At 41.3% G+C, this 27,555-nt stretch overlaps 1 protein-coding gene across 1 annotated transcript in view; it reads left to right on the forward strand.

Annotated features, from left to right (window-relative positions):
• The window catches only part of LOC140494001 (POU domain class 2-associating factor 2-like), a 48,320-nt gene extending 38,137 nt beyond the window's left edge, over positions 1 to 10,183 (forward strand). The window contains exons 4-5 of the mRNA XM_072592932.1: positions 2,244 to 2,551; positions 9,266 to 10,183. Of these exons, the coding sequence (XP_072449033.1) occupies positions 2,244 to 2,551; positions 9,266 to 9,703 (746 nt within the window). The 3' untranslated portion in view covers positions 9,704 to 10,183. The remainder of the gene's footprint in view (positions 1 to 2,243; positions 2,552 to 9,265) is intronic.
• Positions 10,184 to 27,555: the final 17,372 nt, after the last annotated feature.

Consider the following 27,555-nt stretch of genomic DNA (forward strand, 5'->3'; position numbering starts at 1 on the left):
CAATCAATATGCACGGACCAACGATCTCACACTGAATTGGTATAGATTTCACAAAAAAATCTTTCCATAATAGTTATCAGATGCCCTGGGCCGATTCTTTTTAAAACATTTTAATACAAAAAGGGGCAATGTCTCTGGGGAGAAATAATACACAGCCGACCAATTAATTTGGATACTTTTCTCTGGAGCACAGATTAGGAGCAGCATTCTCAGAGGTTCGGAATAAAATTACTATCACGACCTCACACACCTCACAGAGAATGATGTCTGCTACAGAAAGTGTTCAAGGCATAAGTGATGTCTGACCTGGATGCAATAGGTAGGGAAGACAAATAACAAAACATGGTGAAGAGAAACAACACAGAATGAGGCCACACCAGAAACTAATTTCTGTCAGGTGTAGTGTACTGTGGGATTAAAATTATTACATGCTGTCTCAGTGTCTGTCAGGTGCCAAGCAGGCGAACTTAAAAGTGGGATAGATGGCATCTGATTTGCCTCGGTATTGGTTTCACTGCCTACATTGTGGGGCCCCTGGAAAAAAGACCCTTGAATATAAAGCATAAACAACAGGAGCAGGAGTCAATGTTTCAGCTGCTTGAGCCTGTTCCATCCATCGGTAAGGTCCTGGTCACATTTTTACAGCAACTGTACATTCCAACCCGACACCCAGAACGTTTGATTTCCTTACAGTGCTAAATTCTCTTGATTGTGATTTTCAATATATTCAAAGAGCAGTCACAGCCATCTGGGAGGGAGAATTATAAAACTTCACAGCCCGTTGAGTGAACAAGTATTATCAGTTGCATATGCCATAGTCATAATTGTAAAGAGATTTTAATCAGTAAGGGAATTAAGGGGATAAGGCAGGATAGTGAAGTTGAGGATTATCAGATCAGCTGTGACCTCATTGAATGGTGGAATGCTGTTGTTCCAAGGGCTTATGTCCTAGTTCCACTTGCATGTGCTATGGCCTTATCATAAATGGCTCACTCCATATCCTGAGACTGTAACCCCTGGACCTATACTGTCTGGCCTCAATCATCTACCTAGTCAGCACTATAAGCATTTGGTATGTTTTGATGAGAATGTTAATGTCTGTTGAACGTTGCTTTTAAAACTGAGAACCCTGTGTAAACAAAGACACTGGACCCATTCATCAGCTACGTCTGTAGCCACCATGTGGAGAATGCTTTGAAAACCAAACAAAACATATTCCTTTCGAGGCAGCATGGCCTGCAGAATCCATGAGAATCGCAAATAATCCTCTCTCCCCACTTTCTGTAGCCACCTCAAAGACCCCCATTTCTTGGGATTTACCTTAGGATTTCAGTTGGTGAGGCAGGAGATCTGTTATTGCTCTTCCCCATTCTGGTGGGCTGGCTATGGAGGCATGACCAGTATCAGTCACCCACCCTAAGTACTCAGTTGAGACCAGTGGTGACCAATTTCGTTTGATTGTGGGGTTCATTGTTTCAGACACTACTACTTGTGCAGCATCTGATGTTAGTACAGAACAATCCCATTCGCCCTTCCACTGACTCCCAGTAGTGGCAGTATGCACTATCTACAAGATATACGGTAGGAATTCACCAAAGATGCTTAGGCATCACCTTCCAAACCCACTACCACTTGCATTTAGAAGAACAACAGATACATGGGAAGACCACCAGCTGAAACTTCCTCTCCAAACCATTTAGCATCCAGACTTGGAAATGTATCTCCATTCCTTCAGATTAATTGGGTAAAATTCTTGAAGTTCCCTCCCTAACAGCACTTTGCGTCTACCTACAGTGGGACTATAATGGTTCAAGAAGTAGCTCTTTACCACCTTCTCAAGAGCAACTAGGGACAGGCAATAAATGCTGGCTCAGCCAACGATGCCCACATTCCAAGAATGAATAAAAAATGTCACAACCAATATTTATTCCAGGGTCTGCTCACATCACATCTAGTAACAATAGCTATTTTGTGCTTTTGGTTTGACTAATGAGAGCTAACAGACATTTTAATTTCCTAAATGGCTAAAATCAAAAGAAAAATGTGAATTTGAACGTCATTGGAGAGAAATGAGTGTTTTGATTCCTTTCTGTAATCATTTGCATCAATGATTCCCTGAACAATTGATGCTCTTAAAACTCTCATTTCCTTATTCAGGTTTTCTGGTGATTATTAATTGTAAATTGTAAATTTCATGGCTAAGCTGAAATGGATAATAACACGCATCTTTTCTTTTTGAATAGGCTCCCATGTAATACCTGGTTATTATGGTGTAAGAAGGCCTTATCTATCAGATTCTGAGCTATCTCATTGTCATCCATCTAAGCAGTACACTGCGGATGTATACTCATCTTCTCTCAGTGGGAAGTCCCTTGGATGTGATCCACCGGGTGTCTCAGGGTATCAACCCCTGTTTGACCCCTACTTCACTGAAACGTTTGGAGATTACCGCACATCAACGTTCCCATCCATGGCAAATTCCATTTTTACGCCACAGGCACCCCCACCTCTCATTCCACCTTTTCCCAATGAGTCATCACATTTTTTGCTGGTATGTAATCATTTACTTTTGCCTGGTATTGTTGGCTGACCTAATCTGATTGGCAATGGGGTTTGGCAAAATCCTCTGGACATGTAGTTGAACTGAATGGTTTCTAGCTGGGGAATACGGACTTGAAGCTGCCATGACACATTGTGAACTCATACACATTGCATGAATGATGGATTTTAAGAAAGGGTCACTCGACCCGAAACATTAATTCCGATTTCTCTCCACAGATGCTGCCAGACCTGCTGAGCTTCTCTAGCAATTTCTGTTTTTGTTTCTGATTTACAACATCCACAGTTTTTTCATTGACTTATGGATTCTTGCTTCTGAAACTAAACTGGTACTTTAACTCACTCAAAATCTACCCATTTGTACAGAGGCCCTACGACATCATGCAAGCTTTCTTCCTGAATTTTAAAAGATCCAGACAATTAAAGTTAAAAATCAACACTTTTGATTTACACAGTGCGTTTAACGTAATCAATCAGTGCCTCATGGAAGCATTATAAAGCAAAGTATGACACAAGGTCAAGTAAGGACATATTGGCTCAGATCTTTGCAAAGCCAGCCAACTCTGGATTACTTTAGAAAGTGGGATCTGTTTCTAGAATTCCCATCCCTGTTCCCAGGTGCTGCCAATTTTCACTGGAATGACATAAGGCTGCAGGTAATTTGCCAGCTTTTTGCATCCACCACCAGATGGCTCCATTGCAACGGTCGGTATCATGTGCACTGTTGCAGTTATCAGGGATTCTGACAACCTCTCAAGGACTCATAGTTCATGGTGCCTCAGAGGAGTCATGAACCATAGTCTGGAGTCAGGACCTTTTGAAAGGTAAGTTCAAAAACCTTTACCAAGCTTCCCACCCCTATATCTCTCATTCCCACTTCATGTTCCCAAAGCCAACTCATCCAGTATGTAAGATGAACAGAGCTGTTTAATGGCAATAATAAGTCTTGAAATACCAATGTAAGTCAACACCAATTCAACAATCTGTTCTGTAAAGCCTGCTGCTTTTATAACTCTATAAAATATCAGACATTTGTAATAATAAGCTGGCAACCATGTCAGCAAATGAAAACAAGAAGGCCTCATAGTGAATCCTTGGCTGAGCTCCAAAAACTCATTAGTGGATCAGCTCATCTAGGGTCTGTTTACAATAGCAGAAATGAAATATTAGATGTGATCGATAGACATATTGTGAGGTTCTAACATGTTATTATTTTTTTATTCTGTTTTCCCTGATGTCTGCATGTTTATTTGTAAAATGATAAGAGGAATAAAGTTGAGCAAAATTTTGGTGATTTAAATTATGCATGGCAAGTTCTGTTTGATACTTTAATGATTTTGTAAGAGCAGTAATTTGTTTAAAAGCATATTTTTTAGGGGCATTTCAAGATTTATCATTGTTAGTAAATGGATGATTGGTTCTGTCCATAGTGTACACTGAGTGATTAATTATGAAGAATGCAATGGGGCATGAAGGAGCATGAGAAAAGTGAAAGGGATTGGAGGGGGTTTGAGCAGTGGGAGGAGGCTGAAGTTCAGGGTTAGAATGCCTATCAACCTATTATACAAACTTGGTCAGAACCCCAGACAATCAGGGTAGGGCTTCCAACCAGTTGGCCTAAATACGCAAACAGCCTTGTGCTATATTCCCTCCCTGCCTCACCTGAGTGAAGTTAGTGAATGTGGGGCCCAATGAAGCAGAGATGGGTCTGCTGAGTTGGAAATTTATTTGATTCAAGCTGCTTTGCTAAGTGACAAAAAGCTGGTCCATGATGACTGATGACCAAAGGCTTGGTCAATGAGGTAGGTCTTAAGGAGTGTCTCAGAGGGGCAAGCAGAGAGGTGCAGACATTTAGGAAAGATATCCCAGCTTCTAGGCATGAACAACTGTCTTTGATGGAGCAATTCAAATCACAACATGCGAGAAGCTGGAATGAGAGGAGTGCAAATATCTCAGAGGGTCTTTGATCTGAAGAATATTTCTTCAGAGGCCCATCCACCCTACACTATTCCATTTTCATCCATATGTTGATCCAATGACCATTTAAATGGCCTTAAAGTTGGTGAGTCTACTACTGTTGCAGGTAGAGTTGAGAGTGTAGTGCTGGAAAGCACAGCAGGTCAGGCAGCATTCTGTTGCAGGCAGACCGTTCCACACCCCTACTACTCTCTGAGTGAAGAAACTACCTCTGACATCTGCCCTATATCTATCACCCCTCAATTTAAAGCTATGTCCCCTCATGTTTGCCATCACCATCTGAGGAAAAAGGCTCTCACTTTCCACCCTATCTAACCCTCTGATTATCTTATATCTCTCAATTACATCACCTCTCAGCCTTCTTCTCGCTCATGAAAACTACCTCAAGTCCTTCAGCTTTTCCTCAGAAGACCTTCCCTCCATATCAGGCAACATTCTAGTCCATCTCCTCCGAACCCTTTCGCTAATTACCAGGGTTGTCTCTACTCCCCTTATTGAGCAAGGGAACATACTTGCTATCCTCTAGACTTCTGGCACTATTCCTGTAGACAATAATGATACAAAGATCAAAGCCAAAGGCTATACAGTCTCCTCCTTGGCTTCCTAGACAATCCTAGGATAAATCCCATCCGGCCCAGGGGACTCATCTATTTTCACACTTTCCAGAATTGCTAACACCTCCTCCTTGTGAACCTCAATCCCATCTAGTCTAATAGCCTGTATCTCAGTATTCTCCTCAACAATGTTGTTTTTTTCCAGTATGAATACTGACGAGAAATATTCACTTAGTGCTTCCTCTATCTCCTCGGACTCCACACGCAACTTCCCACTACTATCCTTGATTGGCGCTAACCCCACTCTCGTCATTCCTTTATTCCTGATATACGTATAGAAAGCTTTGATTTCAAGTAACATGTTAGGGACTATAACCTGGTTTGGTGTGACTGCTGACATAATGAACTTAAGTGATGCATGCTTTTGACTCTGTGCAATTAGAACCTGGAGCACTGCATTAATTTCTGGTTTAAAAAAAAGCCTGATTTGGAGCTAAAATCTATTTGAAAGAAACATGACACTCCATACTTCCATACTGTCTGCATTGAAATGAGTTCAATTGGTGCAAATACCTGATTGACCTTCATTTGAATTACTGCCAGAGCATGCGGTATTGTCAGCTATAGCAGAGATGTTAGTACAGAACATCTGATAGTGGGAGCTGGGATCCTATGGGATGTTTTAAAGAGAACAAAGAACAAAGAAATTTTACAGCCCAGGAACAGGCCCTTTGATCCTTGACCTAAAATTTTGGGGTCCCGAGCCCTGAGATGGCAATAGCTGCCATGGATCTCTGACCAAAGTTAATACTAGTGAGCTCGCATGGTTCCCATACCCAACAATGTGTTTGGCCGTGTGTGTGAGATTCTTGCATCAACCCCTTCCTGCCCCCTAACTTAATCAGGTACAATTTTCTCTACTTCGGGAATCTGATGCGGTTACCCCAACCCAATTTTCCTGAGGACTCCCCTCCCTCACACATGCCGCCCTTAGTGGGCGGCACGGTGGCACAGTGGTTAGTACTGCTGCCTCACAGTGCCAGAGACCCGGGTTCAATTCCTGCCTCAGGCGACAGACTGTGTGGAGTTTGCACGTTCTCCCCGTGTCTGCGTGGGTTTCCTCCAGGTGCTCCGGTTTCCTCCCACAGCCCAAAGATGTGCATGTCAGGTGAATTGGCCATGCTAAATTGCCTGTAGTGTTAGGTAAGGGGTAAATGTAGGGGTATGGGTGGGTTGCACTTCGGCGGGTCGGTGTGGACTTGTTGGGCCGAAGGGCCTGTTTCCACACTGTAAGTAATCTAACATCACACCTGCACATAATTCTCACTCCATGTTCTCCATTAAATTCAGTTTGAAGTTTCTTATTGTAGCAGAAAATAAGAACAGTTGTCATAGTTTTCTAAATGTGAGGAAGGAGCTACATATAGCAAAATTAGCAACCCAGGGCCAAATTGCTTGTTAGGTATACAGATCCTCTTTCAATGCAATCTACAAAGCTGCAAGCTTTAACATAATTGGGAGGTGTAGATCAGCTCTGAGCGTATTTGTATATACAACGCAATATGTTGGTCATTCTGTAGCTGAATGTCGACAGCACTTGCAGAGAGCTACGCACCTGTTCCTATTACAACAGCAGCAGCAGCTGAGCTATTCAAATCCTTACCTGAAAAATATTATTTGCTGCCAAGATAATCTAGCTTATCCTGTCATGAATCATCTTGTAAATAGCTATTGGTGCACAGTCACGGTCGCAGCTACATCAAGGGAAGAATTGAGCCTACATCATTGTCATTAGGAAAAACTTAAACAACTAGATTTACATAGAATTTAGAAGCAAGAAAGAGGTCATCTGGCTCAACTGACTTATTTTGCTGTTTGTTTTTCACATGTCCCATCAGCTATAAAACCCATTCCCACTTATCTATGACTTACACATTTTTTATATATCTGCAATCAGCACTGAATATGAATAACCTACACTCTTGTATCTATGATCTATACAGTATTTATATAGTTATAATCAACACTATGTATCTTTAACACAGGCAAACACACACACACAGAGTTTATGACCCCCTACACATTATTTATATATCCATAATAAATACTATGTATCTTTAATCCACAAGGATATTGTCTATGACCTACATAATATTTAATATCACGATGTAACACGATGTACCGATAACACGATGTACCGATAAGCCATGCCTATATATTAATGATTTATAGGGTTTTATATTTCTATAATCTATCATAAATTTATCACACTTGGTGCAACATAGTGCAGATATCTCCACATTGACTCAGCTATGCAGTCTTTCAGTGGTCGTGTTTCTACTCAATTTGTCAGGGCCCTGGTTATTTCTGGTATGAATGACTGTGTCTTTTGTAGCTGTGGGTAAGAGTGGTATAAAGTCAGTAAAGTCAGTAAAGGATATATGACTGATACCCACTGACATTTCCTTTAGAGTAACTATACCTCCTAGTCCTTTGTTGCCTTTCTCCCTCTTGCTTCCTGTTAAAGACATAGCCAATATTTGTCTCAACTCAGTCTATGTGATAGTAAATTCCACATTCTCACCACTTTTTGAACCAAGATGTCTCCTCACTTCTTTCTTGGATTTTGTGACCCCTAATTTTAGTGTGCACTATAGCACCAAAAATTTAATTACTCTATTTCTTCCTCATCTCTCTATCATTTGTAGTCCCTCCACCCCACTTCTTGCAGGACAGCATGCTAAGGAGCTCATATTCCAGGAGCTATCTCATTGACCATTTTCTACATGTCACCCCAAATAATAAACATCATTCAGCACAGACACAAAGATCCTGTCCTGAGATGGTATCTACACACAGACACATAACTTCCAGCAATACTGGATGGGAAGTGTTTTTATTAATAATTCATAGGATGTGAGCATTACTGACTAGGGTAGCATTTATTGTCCAGAGAGCAGTTAGGAGCCATATCGATGCAGGTCTTTAGTAACATGCACGTCAGATCAGATAATGATGGCCAATTTCCGTCCTCAAATGGCATTAATGAACCAGATGAGTTTTTACACAATTGATAGTAGGTACATGATTGATATTAGATGACTTTGTGTCTTTTAAACTTCAGATTGTTTATTGACTTCATATTTTACCATCTGCCCTGGTGGAGTTCAAACCCGTGTCCCCAGAACATTAGTTTCTGGACTACTAGTTCAATGACATTCCCGTTATGCCTCCCCACAGAATTAGGAGCAGGAGTCCTCAACAACTTTTCCTCTCCTTAGTATCCTTCCTCTGCTCAGCCAGACTTCTCTAACTCCTATGTCAGATCTGAATGAAATTGGGTGAACTCTTGATTGCCGAAAGATAAACCCCTAGGACCTTAAAGCTCTCTTATCTATTGCATGGAACCAACTCAGCTTCTGAAGACAGATTGATCAAAATCTTTGCTACTGAATATTGATGAGTATTTTCTATTGAGATGATAACTAGCAGATCGTTAAAATAAAGTGATAAAGCAAGGTGTTTTTTTAAAGGCTCTCGTTCATTCATCTCGTTCATAATTCTGTGGGGAGGCATAACGGGAATGTCATTGAACTAGTAATCCAGGAACTAATGTTCTGGGGACACGGGTTTGAATTCCACCAGGGCAGATGGTAAAGTATGAAGTCAATAAACATTCTGAAGTTTAAAAGACACAAAGTCATCTAATATCAATCATGTACCTACTATCAATTGTGTAAAAACCCATCTGGTTCATTAATGCATCCAGATGCTCAACGCATTTTTGTGTAGTCATTTTGCAATTTAATGCAGTCTCATTTAATGAAACTTTAATAGTTTCATATTTCATTGACAAAATATGATGTTTCCATCTGATTCTTACCTCGCATTCCTGGCAATATTTGTTCCTGAACTAAACAATTAATACATTGACATGTTGGCGTTTTATCAGCATTCAGAAATTAGCAATGTTGTCCATTTATGTATCCCATCTGATTTTTGAATGTGAATTATTTATCCCCCTTAATTGCAGCAGCAGTCAGGGGCTCATATGTATGAATTTTCATAGTGACTCTTAACATTTGAAAGTGGGTTTTATGGCCTTCATGAAGTTGTTTGTGACTCATTGCAGTATATGAGGTGTGTATTAAAATGTGTCTTTCTTTCAAACGTAGAGAGATTCATGGGAAAGTGTTCCAGACAGTGTCACACAGGGCGAAGGGCTTTGTGACTCCCTCCAGCAAATGCAGGCAACTGTGAGTAATTGTCAATCTTCACACGACCATGGCCACTCTCTGCCTTGTCTTGACTCCAGCTCTCCAACTCAGTACAGGAGTACCAACCGGAGCAACAACATATCAAGCCAGAGCTCCCAGGCGTATCCACTTCACCCACTAGAGGAGATGCACTTTGCCTCCAGTTACCAGGCTGCCTCAGCATACGGATGTGCTCCTTTTATGACTGTACCATCGGAACTAGCTGCCAAAGTGGTCCATCTCTCACCTGAAGAATCTTCTGACATAACAACCACTTCAATGCACGATGTCTCCTCTTGGGGAAAGGAAGACACCAGCAATACCTGGCCTTTGTATGAAGTCAGACGGACTTATTAAAATATCTCATGTGGCAATTGCATTGTGTATTTAGCTAGAGGAAGGGCCGTGTATGTGCTTTTTCATGCTGTTGTGTGCTTATCATAGGATAAAACTATCAAAATAATCCATTTCTAATTTTGCCATGGCAAAGGATTGTCAGACAATTGCTATCTATTTCACTTAGTTGTAGTGTGCACTATCTAAGTTTAATTGGAAATGAGTAAATGTAACACAAGCATTCATTTCAACTTTGTTCAAGCTGGCCATTGACAGAATATAAGTTAGTGAGCTGTGGTTTGTGACAGTTAGCCAACTGCGTAACATCTGGGTGAATGCACTTGGTAAATGAGAATGTTTAGAATTAAGAGAGATACGTGGGAAAGGAGTAGATCATAAACTCCTTGAATCTGTTCTACCATTCAAAATGGCTAATCTTCCTATTAACTCTTCTTTCTCCATATATTTCCTTGAGACATCTCAATTTTGGACAAGAGCAATCACAACCCTATCAGGTAGAAAATGTTGATTTATAACTCTGAGTGGTGACCTTTCTCTTTGGCTCAGATCCCTTCCCCTAAACTTTTGCTTCCATGCTCTAGATTCACAGGAAACAATCCATCTGTCTGCATTATCAAGCCTTTCAGAATCTTAAATGCTTCAATGAGATCACCTCACTTACTTGGCCTCATGTCACAGAGTTTATTTAGAGGGAGAGAAGATTGGTTCAAGCCGGTTTCTATTCAACATACCAAGAAAAGGGGTGACAGTTCCCAAGTTCCCTCCCACTGCTTCTCACACAAGCCTCTGCCAGATACTGATAATATGGCCCCCACAAAGAAAACAAAGAAATCTCATCGGAGTGATTGACAGTTTCAAAATTTGAACTTAACAATCATAATGGTGCCAAAAGTCTAATCTCTTTGGTAGCACTCAGAGACATTCTTCTATGAGTATATACATTGAAAATCTTATAATAAAGTTGGAAAGCTATTATAACTCCAAGTCTCTTTAATACTGTGGCTTTTAGTAAGACCAGTGCAGAAAGTAAGGATTGAAGCAAGTACAGCTGATATCTAATTATGTCCCATGCTTCATTACACAAGTGAACATACTGTGAGCATACACAGTGCACACAGAGGGTTCTCACTACTTAATGAATTATATTTGTGAACACAAAGCATGCACATAGCTGTATTCAGATACCATGACAGACACTGACCGTGATGCCCAGGTGACTTATAACCATTTCCAGACCATTATGAGGTTGTAGTCTTGAAATTTGTCAACATATTGCTATATATTTTCATAAAGATACTGTAGGTAATCTTGTTTAATTGCTAGCTTTATTTTGATGTTGGAGTGTAGGAGGGTAGATGCCAGTTAATTGAACCTTGTAAAATGTTGACTTTTACACAGAAGTGCTATTGACATTGATATGGTCACTACAAGCATCCACAGTAGTTGATACCAATGAGTAACATATTAGTAATTTAGAGACGCCGGCAAGGTGAATATGTGGAATATATATCCAATGACACATTATTGTCTGTTTTTTTAAGTAAATGTTTTAACTGTATGTTTTATGTATAATTATTATTGCTAAAAACAGTTCAACACTGGGTCTGTAATTGTATGGAGACCATGGATATGGGAAATGGAAAATGTTTCATTCGTGAAATAATTGGTGACCTTCTGTGGTTATGGCAAGGAGGATGGAACTTGAGCTGCCACATAACCATGTTATTGCTAATTTGAAAGTGCTTGTTGCTGACATTGGTTGTGAATGTAGGAACACAGGGGCAGGAGTGGCTCATTTAGCACCATGGGTCTGCTGTATCATTCCAGATCATGCTGATTGTTCATCTGGGGTGGTGAAGGTATATACAAATTATTATGTGGAACTGAATTGTAAACATAACATTTTGTGTGCATTCACATGTAAGTGTCCAGAATGATAGTTTTTACATCCACAAAAAGATTGGGATGAGAGTAAATCGCTAGCAAATTGTACATTTTAGCCAATTTTAGGTGTCACTTTGCTGTAACATAGGTTGCCACTTTTCTATTTTCTACTTTCAGCATCTGCACTAATTTGCTCATTGGTGAAGCTCTCAACCACCCATTTTGACCAACGACAATTGTTAATTTGATCGATTAGCCGTGGCCACAGTCATTCTCCATTAAACTACCCAAAATGTCACCAGCTGAACGTAAGATTTCACTCCCATGCCAGAGAACTAAGCCATGCCCTCGTAATAATAAGCTCTAAATTGAGGGTATGACTAATGCATTAGATGAATCAAATCTCTCTTGTACCTGTTGGAATCTGAATGGTCGCTTTCAGATGTTCCCTGCTTATTGCCCGGCTGGAATTACTTTGAGGGCCTCACCGCTAGTTTTAATTCCTCACTCCTGTTTGTTTACTGCAGCTATGAATTGAATGTGCTGTTGAATCTAAGATTTAGATCTTGTGTAATAATGTTCAAGTGTATGTGTGGTTTAATGAAGGAGAATAAACATATTCCCAAAGGAAATGCTGAACTGACTAACATGAGAAATGTTTTCACTAATAAAGTAACAGATTATATTGGAATTCTAAGTGTTACTTTTCATTAAAGATGTCACTCCTAGCTGGTATCTTCTTGTACCACGAGTTTTGCGTCACCCGTGGAGGTTGGTTAGCTCATTTGGCAGAGTGATAGGTTGAATTCTGAAGGGCTCTCAACTTCTCCCCTCATCTCAGGTGTGGTGACCCTCAGGTTAATCTCACCACCCACACTCTCTCTCTCCAAGTGGCAGCCCTATGGCCTGTTAGGCTGTGCTGACCACTAGATCTGAACTTGGTGCGTGTGAGTGGAACATGAATCCACCTTTGTACATAATCAAAAAAATCAATCTTTGCACAAAGTGAATTTATTTGTACACAAATATAATGTGAATGTAGCACATTACAATCAAATATCAAAACTTCCTTGGGTGTTAGTAATCAAACTTATGGGGTAAAACCTCCTTGAAACTAAGTGTTATTAACTCTAGCCAAAGTAACAACATGTCAACGTCATAAAGTTATAGAGTCATAGAGATGTTCTGCATGGAAACAGATGCTTCGGTCCAACTCATCCATGCTGACCAGATATCCCAACCCAATCTAGTCCCACCTGCCAGCACCCGGCCCATATCCCTCCAAACCCTTCCTATTCATATACCTATCCAGCTACCTTTTAAATGTTGCAATTGGACTAGTCTCCACTACTTCCTCTGGCAGCTCATTCCATACACATACCATCCTCTGCGTGAAAAAGTTGCCCCTTCGGTCTCTTTTTTTTATCTTTCCCCTCTCACCCTAAACCCATGCCCCCTAGTTCTGGACTCCCCCACCCCAGGGAAGAGACTTTGTCTGTTTATCCTATCCATACCCCTCATGATTTTATAAACCTCTTTAAGGTCACCCCTCAGCCTCCGATGCCCCAGGAGAAAAAGCCCCAGTCTATTCAACCTCTCCCTATAGCTCAAATCCTCCAACCCTGGCAACATGCTTATAAATCTTTTCTGACCCCTTTCAAGTTTCATAATCTGAGGTTTCTCACATAGAACATAGAAAAGTACAGCACAGAACAGACCCTTCGGCCCACGATGTTGTGCCGAGGATTATTTCTAATCTAAAGTAAAATAAACTAACCTACGCACCCCTCAATTCACTGCTATCCATGTGCATGTCCAGCTGTTGCTTAAGTGTCTCTAATGACTCTGCTTCCATCATCACCGTTGGCAACGCATTCCATGCATTCAAAACTCTCTGCGTAAAGAACCTACCTCTGATGTCTCCTCTCTACCTTCCTCCTAATATCTTAAAACAATGTCCCCTCGTGCCAATCAATCCTGCCCTGGGGAAAAGTCTCCGGCTATTGACTCTATCTATTCCTCTCATGACCTTATTCAGCTCACCTCTCTTCCTCCTTCTCTCCAGAGAGAGAAGTCCGAGCTTAGTCAACCTCTTTTCATAAGGCAAGCCCTCCAGTCCAGGCAGCATCCTGGTAAACCTTCTTTGCACTCTCTCCAAAGGCTCTGTATCTTTCTTTTAATAGGGCAACCAGAACTGGATACAATATTCCAAGTGTGATCTCACCAGGTTCTTGTAGAGCTGCAGCAAAACCTCACGGCTCTTAAACTCAATCTCCCTGTTATTGAAAGCCAAAACACTAAATGCTTTTTTATCAACCCTATCCACTTGGGTGGCAACTTTGAGGGATCTATGCACTTGAACACCAAGATCCCTCTCTTCCTCCACACTGCCAAGAATCCTGTCTTTAATCCTATATTCAGCATTCAAATTCGACCTTCAAAATGCATCACTTCGTATTTATCCAGGTTGAACTCCATCTGCTATTTCTCAGCCCAACTCGGTATCCTGTCTATGTCGCGCTGCAGCCTGCAGTAGCCTTCAATACTATCAATGGAACCTCCAACCTTTGTATCATCGGCAAATTTACTAACCCACCCCTCAACCTCCTCATCCAGGTCATTTATAAAAACTACAAAGAGCAGAGGCCCAAGAACAAAGCCTTGCGAGACACCACTCACCACTGACCTCCAGGCAGAATTCTTTCCATCTACAACCTATCTCTCCCTTCTGTCAGCCAACCAATTCTGAATACAATAGCCAAATCCCCCTGTATCCCATACCTCCTGACTTTATAAATGAGCCTATCATGGGAAACCTTATCAAATACCTTGCTGAAGTTCATATACACCGCATCCACTGCTTGACCTTCATCAAACTGTCTCGTCACCTCCTCAAAGAATTCAATAAGATTTGTGAGGCATGACCTGCCTCTCACAAAGCCATGCTGATTGCCTTTAACCATGCTATGCTTTTCCAAATAGTCATAGATCCTATTCCTCAAAATTATTTCCAAAACCTTGCTGACCACAAACTTAAGACTGACTGGTCTGCAATTGCCAGGGATTTCCCTATTCCCCTTCTTGAAGAGGAACAACATTCGCCTCCGTCCAATCCTCTGGTATGACTCCCGTGGAGGGTGAGGAAGCAAAGATCTTCACCAGAGGCTGAGCAACCTCCTTTCTTGCTTCCCAGAGCAACGTAGGATAAATGTGGTCTGGCCTTGGGGACTTATCAATCTTTATGTTTGCCAAAATTTCCAACACATCAACTTCATCAATCTTGATCTCTTCAAGCCTATTTCTCCTCAAGGTTCTCATTCATGACAAGGTCCCTTTCCTTAGTGAAAACCGAAGCAAAAAACCCATTTTGGGCTTCCCTCCTCACATATTAGCTCATTTCAAATCACATTTACTCCAAGTGTCAGCAGTTATCACCAGTTATCTTTCCACCTATTTTTGGATCCATTCTGATTCAGACCTAATTCTGAATTCTAGGTACTAATTTTACTGAAATACAGATAGTCGAAAGATATTATTAAAAGTTAAGATTGGACACAACTTGCTCTGCAGCAAATTTCCCTGTTCATCATTCCCTGACCATTGAAGATCCAACCCTCCAACTCGGCACCGCCATCTTGAACTATCCTACCTGTCCATTTTCCTTTCCACCCATCGCTTCAACCTATCACCATCACCTTCACCTTCATCTACCTATCACCTTCCAGTTACCTTTCCCCACCCACACCCCTCCCACTTCTCTCTCAGCCCTCTGGCATGCCGCCACCACCCCACCCACTCCCCGCACCCCCCCTCCCCCCCACCCCCCCTTCCCCCCCCACCACCATTCCTGATAAAGAGCTTATGCTCAAAATGTCGACTCTCCTGCTCCTCGGATATTGCCTGACAGACTGTGCTTTTCCAGCACCAAGTGGTTGGCACTGATCTCCAGTATCTGCAGTCCTCACTTTCTCCATTGAAAATGTCAGCTGAAAACAGTTGGGAGTTTGCCAGGTCTTGGCACAACAAGGCAACTTTGATACACGCAGAATTTCAAAATTGGCAAAAAACTGAGAAAATGTGCTGAAAGATAATGCAGCCATGAATTAGAATGTGCTGTGGAATCTAAGATTTAGATCATGTGTAATAGTATTCAAACATATCTGTAGTTTAATGAAGGAGAATAAATACTATTCCCAAAAGAAATGCTGAATGGACTAACATGAGAAATATTTTCATTAATAAAGCAATTATTAATGAAAACTTATGAGGTAAAGCCTTCTTGGAGCTAAGTGGTTTTAACTCTAGCCAAAGTAACAGCATGTCAACATAACCTGAGGTTTCTCACATATTAGCTTTTTCGAAATCACATTTACTCCAATTAACTGATAACAAAGCGTACACAGGAGAAAGAGGAAGGACTTGTGTGCTGGTTCTGTACCCAAGGGTAATCTGTGCAGTGAACTGGCTACCGGGTCGTGACCTATTAGATACTCGTGCCTCTGCCATGAGGATACCTGCAGTGAGATATGAACGTGGTGGATATTAACACTGACAACTGGGAGACCGATACTGATTACTGTGACCTTATGGTAGGGCATTGGAAGGGACAGCTAAAAATGGAATGCTAATAGTTTTTAGTGTACAGGGGACAATTTCCAAGTTTGTGATTGATATGAAATGTGGATGTTTTATAAGCTGTGACTGAATAGTGTAGAACTTCAAAATGAAATTGACAAGTTGATGGAAAAGGTGGATAGGTGGCAGATGAAGTTCAGCACAGAGAGAGATACGAGATAATACTTTTGGGAGAAAGGACACAGGGAGATAATGTAAAATATATTCAAAAGGGAGTGCAGGAGCAGAGAAACCTGGAGGCATAATGCAGAAATCAATAAAGGTGCAGTACAGATGGAAAAAGTGATTAATAATCCACACAGCATCCTAGGCAAGGGGCTGTTGTGCAGTGCGCGTCTCTGTACCTCTGGTTTCAAATCCCACTTGCCCTGGACACGTATTCCTGAGCGGGCTGATTAAAAATGTTCATAATATCCTACGTTATATTAATAGGGGTATAGAGTACAAGAACAGGGAGGTTATTGTGAACTTGTATATAACACTAGTTACACCTCGCTTGTGGTATTGTGCACAGGTGTAGGTGCCAGACTTGAGGAAGAATGTGATCACCTTAGAGAGAGCGCAGAAGAGATTTATGAGAATGGTTGCAGTCATGAGAAACTTCAGTTGTGAAGACAGATTGGCGATGTCTGCATTGGTTTCCTTGAAGAGGAGAAGGCTGAAAGGAGACTTGATTGATGTTTTCAAAACCATGAGAGGTCTGGACAGAGTGGTTGTGGAGAAACTGTTCCCACTCATAAAAGGATGACAAACAAGGGGGCACAGATGTGAAGTGATTTGCAAAAGGAGCAAACGTCATGCAAGAAAAATATTTTTCCCAAACAAGTAGTTTGAGTCTGGTGGCACTGCCTGGAATTGTCAGGGAGCAAGTTCAATTGAGGCATTGAAGAGGGCATTAGATGAAAGTTTAAGTAGAAGTCGTGTACAGGGTTATGGAAACAGGCAGGGGAAACTGGCACCATATCTTGAATGTCACTCGAAGAGCCAGTACGTTCAGACACACTTGGCTCAATGTCTTCCTTCAGCACTGTAATGGTTCTGTGATTCTGATTTGGCTGAGAAGGGGACCCAGAAAAAACGGAGGTCAGTGAATCATGAATCGGCTCTGCTGTAAATGAGGCAGGAAATGCTGTGCCAAAATGAGTCTTCTGAGTTGCATCTAGTGCTGTCAGCACAAGCTGACCATCAAATTGTTATGATTTGGAGATGTCGGTGTTGGGCTGGGGTGTACAAAGTTAAAAATCACACAACACCAGGTTATAGTCCAACAGGTTTAATTGGAAGCACACTAGCTTTCGGTGCGATGTTCCTTCATCAGGTGATAGTGGAGGACACAATTCTAAGGCACAGAATTTATAGCAAAAATTTACAGTGTGATCTAACTGAAATTATATAATGAAAAATAACTTGATTGTCTGTTGAGTCTTTCATCTGTTCAAATACCATGGTAGTTTCACTTCTTTCATGTGTAAATCACAAAACCTTTTTTTTAAAGTTGCATTCTCAGGTTAGCTGTAACAATGGGCGTTAACTAGACAATATGTTGATGGTGTTAGCCCCCTGTGTTCTCTGTCTATGACATGATGTTTAGATTCATTCTAATCTAAAAAGTGAGAAAACAGAGTTTTACACGAATTCATGCAGTTTTTGAGCAAAGTACAATGTAGCTCTGCAAGTACAAATTCACCCCACAAAATATATGTGCATGTGGGTCTTTGTCTGTCTGTGTGTGCGTGTCTGGGGTGGGGTGTTGTGAGTGTCTGTGAGAGAGAGTGTATATGTGTGTGCATGCGTGTAGAGTGGTCTAAGTCTCTGAGAGGATGCCTGTGTGGGTGTGGGAGTGTGTGTGTCTGTAAGGGTGCGTGTGAGTGTCTGTGTGCGTGTCTGTGTATATGTGTCTACGTGTCCATGTGTGTGTATAGGAGTGCCTGTGTGTGTGTTTGTTTGTGTGTGTGTGTGTGTGTGTGTAGGAGTGTTTTGTGTGTGTGTATAGTGCAATGGTGGTCACCTGTAATGTGACACGAACCCAAGGTCCCAGTTGAGGCCCTCCCTATGGGTACCGAACTTAGCTATCAGCCTCTGCTCAGCCACTTTTCGCTGCTGCCTTGGAGGATGGTCACCTGAAGGTCTGAGGTCAAATGTCCTGGACCACCGAAGTGTCCCCCAACTGGGAGGGAACACTCCTGTCTGTTGATTGTTGTGCGGTGCCCATTCATCCGTTTTCGTAGCCTTTGCTCGGTTTCCCCAATGTACCATGCCTCCGGGCATCCTTGCCTGCAATGTATAAGATAGACAACGTTGGCTGAGTCACATGAGTACCTGCCACGTACAAATTGTTGTCTTACAAGACAGAAAGCTGCTAAAGGGATTTCACTTAGCAAGAAGGTTCATAACAAGGGAATAGAGTTTTAAAACAATTGATGGAAGGATTACAGGGGAGTTGAAGGGAATTTTAATTGAGCAATAGGTGCTGGGGAGTGGGAATGCTCTGCCTCAAAGGGTGATCGAAGCTGATTTGTAAAACACTTGGATTTTCACTTGAAGTGTTGGAACTTACAGGGCTATGAACTAAGCACTGGAAAGTAGAATCAGACAGGAATCAGCCTTTTTAAAGCACACATATGATGGGCTGAATAGGCTCCTATAGTGCCACACATTTCTGGTGTTCTTGATGACATCTCCAATTGGTGTTTTGTTATTCATTTAGTTCCAATCTTGCTGCCCAGCTTGCCACCTAGTGGCCATGATGAGAAAAGCACAATTTGGGCTGTGAAGGGAAGGGATGTAACAATCGATGTTTCAGTTTTGAACTTGTCTGCCTGAGGTGTTAATAGTGTAATATTGGATCCACTGAACTGGAAAACACAATGTTGGCACATGTATGGAATGAGCTGCCAGAGGAAGTGGTGGAGGCTAGTACAATTAAAACATTTAAGAGGCATTTGGTTGGGTATATGAATATCAAGGGTTTGGAGAGATACGGGCCAGGTGCTGGCAGGTGGGACTAGATTGGGTTGGGCTATCTGGTCGGCATGGACAGGTTGGACCAAAGGGTCTGTTTCCGTGCTGTAGTCTATGACTCTATATTTATTTTTCTCCTCAGTGGAAGAAGCTCTTTTACAGTGTAATATCATTAATTCACACAAATTTCATTATTCAAAGCCACACAGTAATGTCTCAATTCCTATGACAATTTTGTGGAATTCAGTTATCCCAAGATATCAATTATTTAATTTTCAGGGAACTTATCAAGATGATAGCATTCAAGATTTTCTTTCTTGATAATCATAAGCACAAAATCAAATCATTTTCAAAAAGACTTCTCAATGCTAGGATGGGCTAACAGGACGGCTTATTATCAGACTGTAAATCCAATGTGAGATAACAAATAAATCAATGATACTGGGGACTTGAAAACCCTGCCACTAGAGGGAATATCACTTCTGCTTTCTCTTCCTAATGAAATGCATTTCCTACACTCATGTTTACAGTATTCGTAAGGTTGCTCCCAGAAGATGATTGGAGGTAGTGTCAAATAGCATGACCAAAGCTTTTCGAGTGAAATTTCCCCCCAGCTCAATCAACAATAAAACTATAGCTACAATTCCTTTTTGTGTGCCAGCAATAAGGGGCAGGGGTAGGCCATTTTCCCCTTGAGAGTCTGCTTTCACTGTGCTTACCAAAGACTCTCCTGATGAGTGCAGCTCCAACAACGTTCAAGAAGTCTGACACCATCCAGGACAAAGCAGACCACTTGATTGGCACGACATCCATTCCCTCCACCACTGACACTCAGTAGCAACAGCGTGTCTACAAAGTGCACTGCAGAAATTCACCAAAGATCCTTGGCCAGCACATTCCAAGCCCATGGCCACTTCCATCTAGAAGGTCAAGGGCAGCAGATACAAGGAAAAAAACACCATCTTTAAGATTCTCTCCAAGCCACTCACCATCCTGGCTTGGAAATTTATCACCATTCCTTCAGTATCACTGGGTCAAAATCTTGAAATTCCCTCAGTAAAGGCTTTGAGGGCATACTAACGATTTAAGAAGACTACTCGCCACCACTTTCTGAAGAGAATTAAATGGTAGGCCAGCCCTGGCTTCCCATGTCCCACAAGTGAATTTAAAAAAGCCACAAACCTCTCCTTACATTACATCTCACGATAATTGCTAGTTTATGTTTGACTAATACAATTTTTCTTCAACTCACTAACTTCAAAAGATAAAAATATGCATTTGGACCTCATTGAAATGGATTGGTGCTTGATTCTGTTAATTATTCGTATACTCAAGGGGAATAAATGCAGGCCCAGCTTGCAAACTCCATCTCCCATCAGTGAATATAAAAATGCTGCTTAGATGGATCAACGCTTTGAATGCTGAGACTGTGAAAGGCAGTATATAAATACACATCTTTGGTTTTCTCTTCCAAAGCATAAAAGGAAGAAATAAAACTTAATACTATGAAATTGCTCTGAAAATGCATGCCATTTGTTGCATATTTATGGTGTAAGATTGGAAGGATTTTTTTAGTACTGGGTTTCAAATTAGGTTAGAGGTTATTCTTTATCCTCCTTACCCTCTAGTTCCCATTACTTTAAATACAAGAAATGTGCAGAGACGTCTCACAACCCCCGGTTAAAAATAATATGATTTATGGGTTTTTGTGAGTGGTTTCTAATTTGCTAGAAAAGTTAGCAACAAAATCATGGGCAGCAAGATCTCACAATTTTGAAAAGGCAGTTCAGGTCAGCACTTATATAGTTAATGAGAGGGCCCTGGGGAGTGTTGCTGAACAGAGACTTAGGGATGTAGATGCATAGTTCCTAGAAAGTGGAGTCGCAGGTTGATGGGGTGGTGAACAAGGCATTTGACATGCTTATCTTCATTGGTCAGTGCATTGGGTCATGTTGGATGTAAAGGACATTGGTGAGGCCACCTTTAGAATATTGCATTCAATTCTGGCCTCCCTGCTGTCAGAAAGACATTGTTAAACTTTAAAGGATTCAGAAAAGTTTTGCAAGGATGTTGCCAGGATTGGAGATTGTGATCTATGGGGAGAGGCTGAATAGAGCAGGGTCAGTCTGCTGTCTCCTAGGTCAGTAACATAGACACAGTTAGGTCATATTGCTCTCTCCTGGGTCAGTGACTGAGACACAGTGGGGTCAGTCTGCTCTCCTGTTGGTCAGTTGCTCGGATTTGAGGATTTGAGCTACAAGCAGAGGCTGAATAGGCTGGGGCTTTTTTCCCTGGAGTGACAGAGGCTGAGGGGTGACTTTGTAGAGGGTTATAAAATCATGAGGCACATGGATAGGGTGAACAGCCAAGGTCTTTTTTCCCAGGGTAGGGGAGTCCAAAACTAAAGGGCATAGGGGTTTAGGGTGAGAAGGGAAAGATTTAAAAGGGACCTAAGGGGCAACTATTTTTACACAGAGGGTGGTGTGTGTAGGGAATGAGCTGCCAGAGGAAGTGGCAGAGGCTGGTACAACAACTAAAAGACATTTGGATGGGTATAAGAAGGGTTTAGAGGGATATGAGCCAAATGCTGGGAAATGGTACCAGATCAGATTAAAATAACTGGTCAGCAAGGATGAGTTGTACCTAAGGGTCTGTTACTGTACTATATAATGTAAAAAGAAAAGGTAGACTTTCATATACAATGTATAGCTAGGCATTTAACAATCTAAAAAAAAGGGTCAACTTCTGCAGTGCATCCCCACGTCATTGAGTGGTGCCCTGGGACTTTGGCTTAGGGCCATGAGCTCCCGGTGGTAGCTTAGTCAGCAGGCATGACAAGGCCAGGCCATACCCACCAGCATGTGCAGCTGTCACAGGAAAGCAGCTGTAAGCCACTTAAAGAGCAAAAGGCAACATCAGCACAGCATCCACCAACACATCAGCTAGTCCTTGGCCCATTACCCCACAAAATTGGCATCAAACCCCCGCTAACTATGCATTTGGGAGATAACTGTGTTTCTCCCATCACAGCTGTTGCCAGACCTCTTAGAGTTTCTCCAGCAATTTCTGTTTTTAATTCTCCACCAACTATTTGCTGTGCTAACTTGATTTGACTGTGGTGGGCGGGTGAGTCAGAGTAATTATGGTGTCTGTCAGCCATTCAGCCCATCAAACCTATGTTGGTTCTTTATAGAAGCAATTCAGTCAGTCCCATCCTTCCCAGTCTGTGGCCTTCCAAATGCATTCCTGTGAATTATCTGTACAATGTTCTGTTGAAATTATTGACCATCTCTGCTTTCACCACTTTCCCAGGTAGCAAGTTCCAAATCATTGTCAATCTCTGTATAAAAAAGTTCTTCCTCACACCTTCCCAGTGTCCCTTGTCCAACATTGTGTCCCTGCTGATTATTGCACCATAAATTAATGGGAAGCTTCTGTTTGTTAAGCCTGTTATATTTCTATACACCTCTCTCAAACTTATCCATCAGCCTATTCTGCTCTGAGGAGAATAGCCTCAACTTCTCCAGTTTAATCTCATTAACCTAACATTTGCTTCAGGGCCCCGCAATCATTCTGGTAATTGTCTTCTGCCACTCAATGACCCCCTAAAGTGTGGTGACCAGAGGTGGATGCAATGCCTTTGATGTGGTCTAAGCAAAGCTTTACAAAAGCTTCATGCTCATACCATACAGACTGCAAGGTAAAGATCTTGAGGAAGAGAAAGTGCAGAATTCCCTCTTTACAAACATAATTCGCGATGGCAGGATAACATCGACTCAATGTTGCACTGGGGTGCCAACTTGAAGTTTAACTTTTCTTTGGAGGTGAAATAAAAAAAAGCCTACTTCAAGGTTTCATTCTGAGTAATAAAAGTGGTATTCCTGACATCAGTATTGATCCGTCATACTCGTTTTCTTGGGTTGACATTGCTCATACAACCGGAGTTCTATCCTTGAATGATGCTGATGTGATGAATTGCTTGAAACCCACTACTGGATCCTTCATGAGCCATGGATCTCTGGTTCAGAATGTCCTGCTCAAACCAATGAAGTTAAGATCCTCTGTTGAGTCACCCAAGATTGAGATGGTCTCTGTGGGCACCCACTGCCATAGCTCACTAACTGGCCCATCGTCAGCTCAACTTCACCTCCGTCTCAATTCATATAGGGGAGATGGTGGTGATGTTACTGGGCTAACCCTACATCAATAGCCTGGGAATATGGGTTCATATAGCACATGATGAAATTTAAATTCAATAAAATCTATAATAGAGAGTTGCCAGCATAGTGACTGTGTGACATTTGCCATAAGAATCCATCTGGTTCACTAATGTCATAGATCCCTACAGCATGGAAAGAAATTATTCAGCTCATCGAGTCTGTATCAACCCTTTGAAGAGCATCCCATCAGACTCAACGTCCAACTCCTGGACACTACACCGCAATTTTTAGCATGCACCTAACCTGCATATCTTTCGTCTGTGGGAGAAAACCAGAGCACCCAGAGGACACCAACGCAGACATGGGGAGAACTTGCAAACTCCACACAGACAGTTGCCCAAATCTGAAATCGAATTTGATCTGTGGTGCTGTGATGGCAGCAGTGGGAACCAAAGAGCCGCAACACTGCCTCATGGGACTATGATTTTATTACCTTTAGGAAAGGAAATCTGCTATTCTTACCTGGTCTGGCCTATACGTGAATCCAGGTCTACAGCAATGTAATTGACCCTTAACTGTCCTCTAGGCAATTTGAGAAAGGCAAATGGCTCCCATATCCCGTGCATGAGCAAAATTAAATCTGCAGCTGTAAGCCTCATCCGTGTAGTGGATTTAAGTGAATGTTTTAATGTTTATGAGATGCCAGGAAGCAATATGCTTGTGAATTCAGTCAGCATTGCATGAGTGTTAGCCATATCTAAACAATATTAGCACGGCGTTAAGAAAGTCATATTCCTTTCTTGCACTGAATTTTTTGCAAAGAGCAATGACAAAGGTGGAGAAAAGTTGGCTTTATCACTAAAGGTTGAACTTAACTCTTGCAAAAGTGGAAGGACAGGATATAACCTTTTAAAGGGTCATAAGGAATATATAAGCTTGCTATATTTTCTAATCACCCTAATCATTGAAGTTAATTACACATCTCTTGGAGCAGGTAAGACTTGACCTTGGTTTTTTAAGGTAGGGACACTACCACTGCACCACAAAGGCCCTATGCTTAAGGATGGATGGTGAAGTAACTGCAAGCCAATCAAGTGGACTGAGAATTAGTTTCACCTATTGTTGCTCAAGGCCACAGACAAAAAGGATTTAAAGAAAGAGCTTGTTAGACTCCACCCAAAAGAGAGCAAGATCACAGTCAAGTGATAGTACCACAGTTGATTGGAATCCCATGGATTGACAGAATCCCAAACTGACTGGACGCCATTCCCTGTGTTAAGTATCACAGGTCATATTGAAAACATACATTGCCAGAATGATTTTTTTTCTCTTATTCACTGTAAGGACATATAAACTAAAGGCAGGAATAGGCAATTTAACTCCTTGAGCCTGCTTTGCTATTTAATACAATCATTACTGATCTCAGCTCAACCTCAACTCCACTTTCCTGCCCACTACCCATAACTCTTGAACTTGTTATAAATTAGGTATCTATCTCCTCCTTAAATTCACTCAATGTCCCAGCATCCATCGCACTCTGGCATAATGAATTCCACAGATTAACAACCCTTTGAGGGAAGTAATTTCTCTATATCTCTGTTCTAATTCTAAAACTATGACCTCTCATTGTAGATTGCTCCACAAAAGATGAAACATCCTCTCCATGTCTACTTTATCAAGAATCTTTAACATCCTATATCCCTCAACTAGATCGCCTCTCATTCTTCTAAACTCCAGAGAATATAGTCCTAAACTGCTAAATCTCTCCTCATAAGACAAACCCCTCACTCACAGGGTTTGGGTGCTGTTAGCATTGTCAGCTGCTATTGCCCATCCCTAATCGCCCTTGAGAAAATGTTGGCAAGGCACCTTCTTGGATCCCCACAATCCATGTGGACAGTAGAGATGTTGGGAAGGGAGTTCCAGGTATTGTGACCCAGCAACAGCGAAGGAGCAATGATAGAGTTGCAAGTCAGTGTGGAACCTGCTTGGAGTGGAACCTGCTGCTTTGACATTCCCATGCATCTGTCCTTCGAGGTGGTAGAGATGCTGTCAGAGGAGCTTTGATGGGTTACTGCAGTTGATGCAGATGACACATGCTCTGGCCAATGTGCTTTGGTGGTGGAAGGAGTGAATGTTTAATATGGTGCACGATTGCCAGAATATTTGGCAGAAAGGCCTGACGCATATCTATGTAATTTTATGCAACATATTAGTCCATAATCTATCCCTTACAACAGCAAAGAGAAACCTGTTCCTTTCTCATATGCTCTGTTCATCTTCAAAGTGATGTAGAGGAGCCAGTGTTGGACTGGGGTGGACAAAGTTAAAAATCACCCAACACCAGGTTATCGTCCAACTGGTTTATTTGGAAGCACGAGCTTTCGGAGCACAGCTCCTTCATCAGATAGCGATGGAGCAGGACCATAAGACACAGAATGTATAGCAAAAGATTACAGTATCATGCAACTGAAATGATATATTGAACAAACCTAGATCGCTGTTAACTCTTTCATCTTTTAGAATGAGTTGCAGGTTTTGGTTCATTCGATACTGCTACCTGATGAAGGATCAGCTAGTGCTTCCAAGTAAACCTGTTGGACTATAACCTGGTGTTCTGTGATTTTTAACTATGTCCATCTTCAAAGTATTTGATATGCATGCCACATTGTTTTGGTCAGACATCTTAGCATTAATGCCTGAAGGTTTTGCTCTGTTCTTTTTTAATCTCATTAGGATCCTGTTTCTTGTGAACAAATTCCTAACTGTGCTGTAAATTATAGATTAAACAATTGAACTAGCAAAAACTGATTATTAACTTTTAAAATATTTACAGCTCCAACAAACTAGCAACTTAATAACACTTTGAATATATGTTGAACAAAATTTCACTGATGTTACAGGAAATAAATTACAAAAAGATCTTAAAAGGAGACAAGTTTTGAATTTTTACATTATAAATTTGCATCCTGGTTAATTTTAAACTTTTGTTTAGCAACAATAGCTTTAGTTATAGAGCTCAACCAAAGCTCCATAACACTTCACTGAAATAGGATCAATCAGGTTGTTGCTGAAGCCATTAAGATATTAGGAGTAGTGAATAAAAGCTTCTGTAAAGAGGTTGGTTTTAAGTATGCTCCTTTAGGACAGGGTGAGGTTGGCTGGATGAACTTAAGAGAAACATTTTAAATGTAGGAATGGTGAAGATATGTCAATTAATAGTGGGGTGAAGGAAGTCACCAATGCACAAGGGACAAATTTGGAAAAGTACAGAGATCTTGGATGGTTGTTGGACTGAAAGAGGCTACAGAGTTAAAAGAGATGAGGCTATGGAGAGACTTGAACACAAGGGTGAGAATTTTAAACTTCAGCCCATGGTGAACTGAAAGTCTCATTGTGGCATACAATAAAGAGTGTACTCAAAGTTTCAGGAGTTATGGAAGAAGGCAGTCTGGCTAGGAGAGCACAAGTAGAATGGCTGTAGTTCAAATTGGAGTTGATAAAGACATGGAAGAAGGTTTCAGTAAAGATGGGTTGACGCAAGGACAGAGAAAGTTGATATGATGGTGCAGGGGAATTTGTGATCTTACAAAAATGGCCTAATGCTTATGTATCAATTGCTAATAAAAGCATTTTTAAAAATCACAGGATCCCTGAGATTGTGTTAAGTGGGAGGGTTAAATATGAGGGTGATACTGGTTGGGAAGCTTTGGAAGTAATGCTGAAGTTTCATCTCCAGTGAGAATAGCGCAAACGTTTCCACGCTTGCCTCCATGCACTAGTGCAGTGGATGTTTATTTGTGAAGGATATTGAAGATTAGGATTGCTAGACATGTTGGACAATGAGGAAAACAGGACATGTGGCAAATGAGCAGGAAATTGCAGCTCATATAGATATTCTGTTCTGATCAGATTGAATGGCACAGTTTGTTTGAGGGGTTGTACAGCATTCTCCTGTACCTGTCTCTGGGTTCTATGCACTGAGATAGCTTCAAAGTTTCTATTCTCTTGTATGGTCAGATTCCAATCTATCTGAAAATCAACATCAACCTTAATATCATTCAGCGAGTCTTCATGATATAAAACTAACAGAATCATCTGACTATCAACAAAGGAATGTGTAAATAGTTTATGAACACCCAAATATATAGTAATCCAATTATAACTAAACCTTAAATAGTAGGAGAACTCGCTCTCTCTCCCCCCAGTTGT

The sequence above is a fragment of the Chiloscyllium punctatum genome, chromosome 23, assembly GCF_047496795.1.
Source record: "Chiloscyllium punctatum isolate Juve2018m chromosome 23, sChiPun1.3, whole genome shotgun sequence".
Taxonomy (NCBI): Eukaryota; Metazoa; Chordata; class Chondrichthyes; order Orectolobiformes; family Hemiscylliidae; genus Chiloscyllium; species Chiloscyllium punctatum.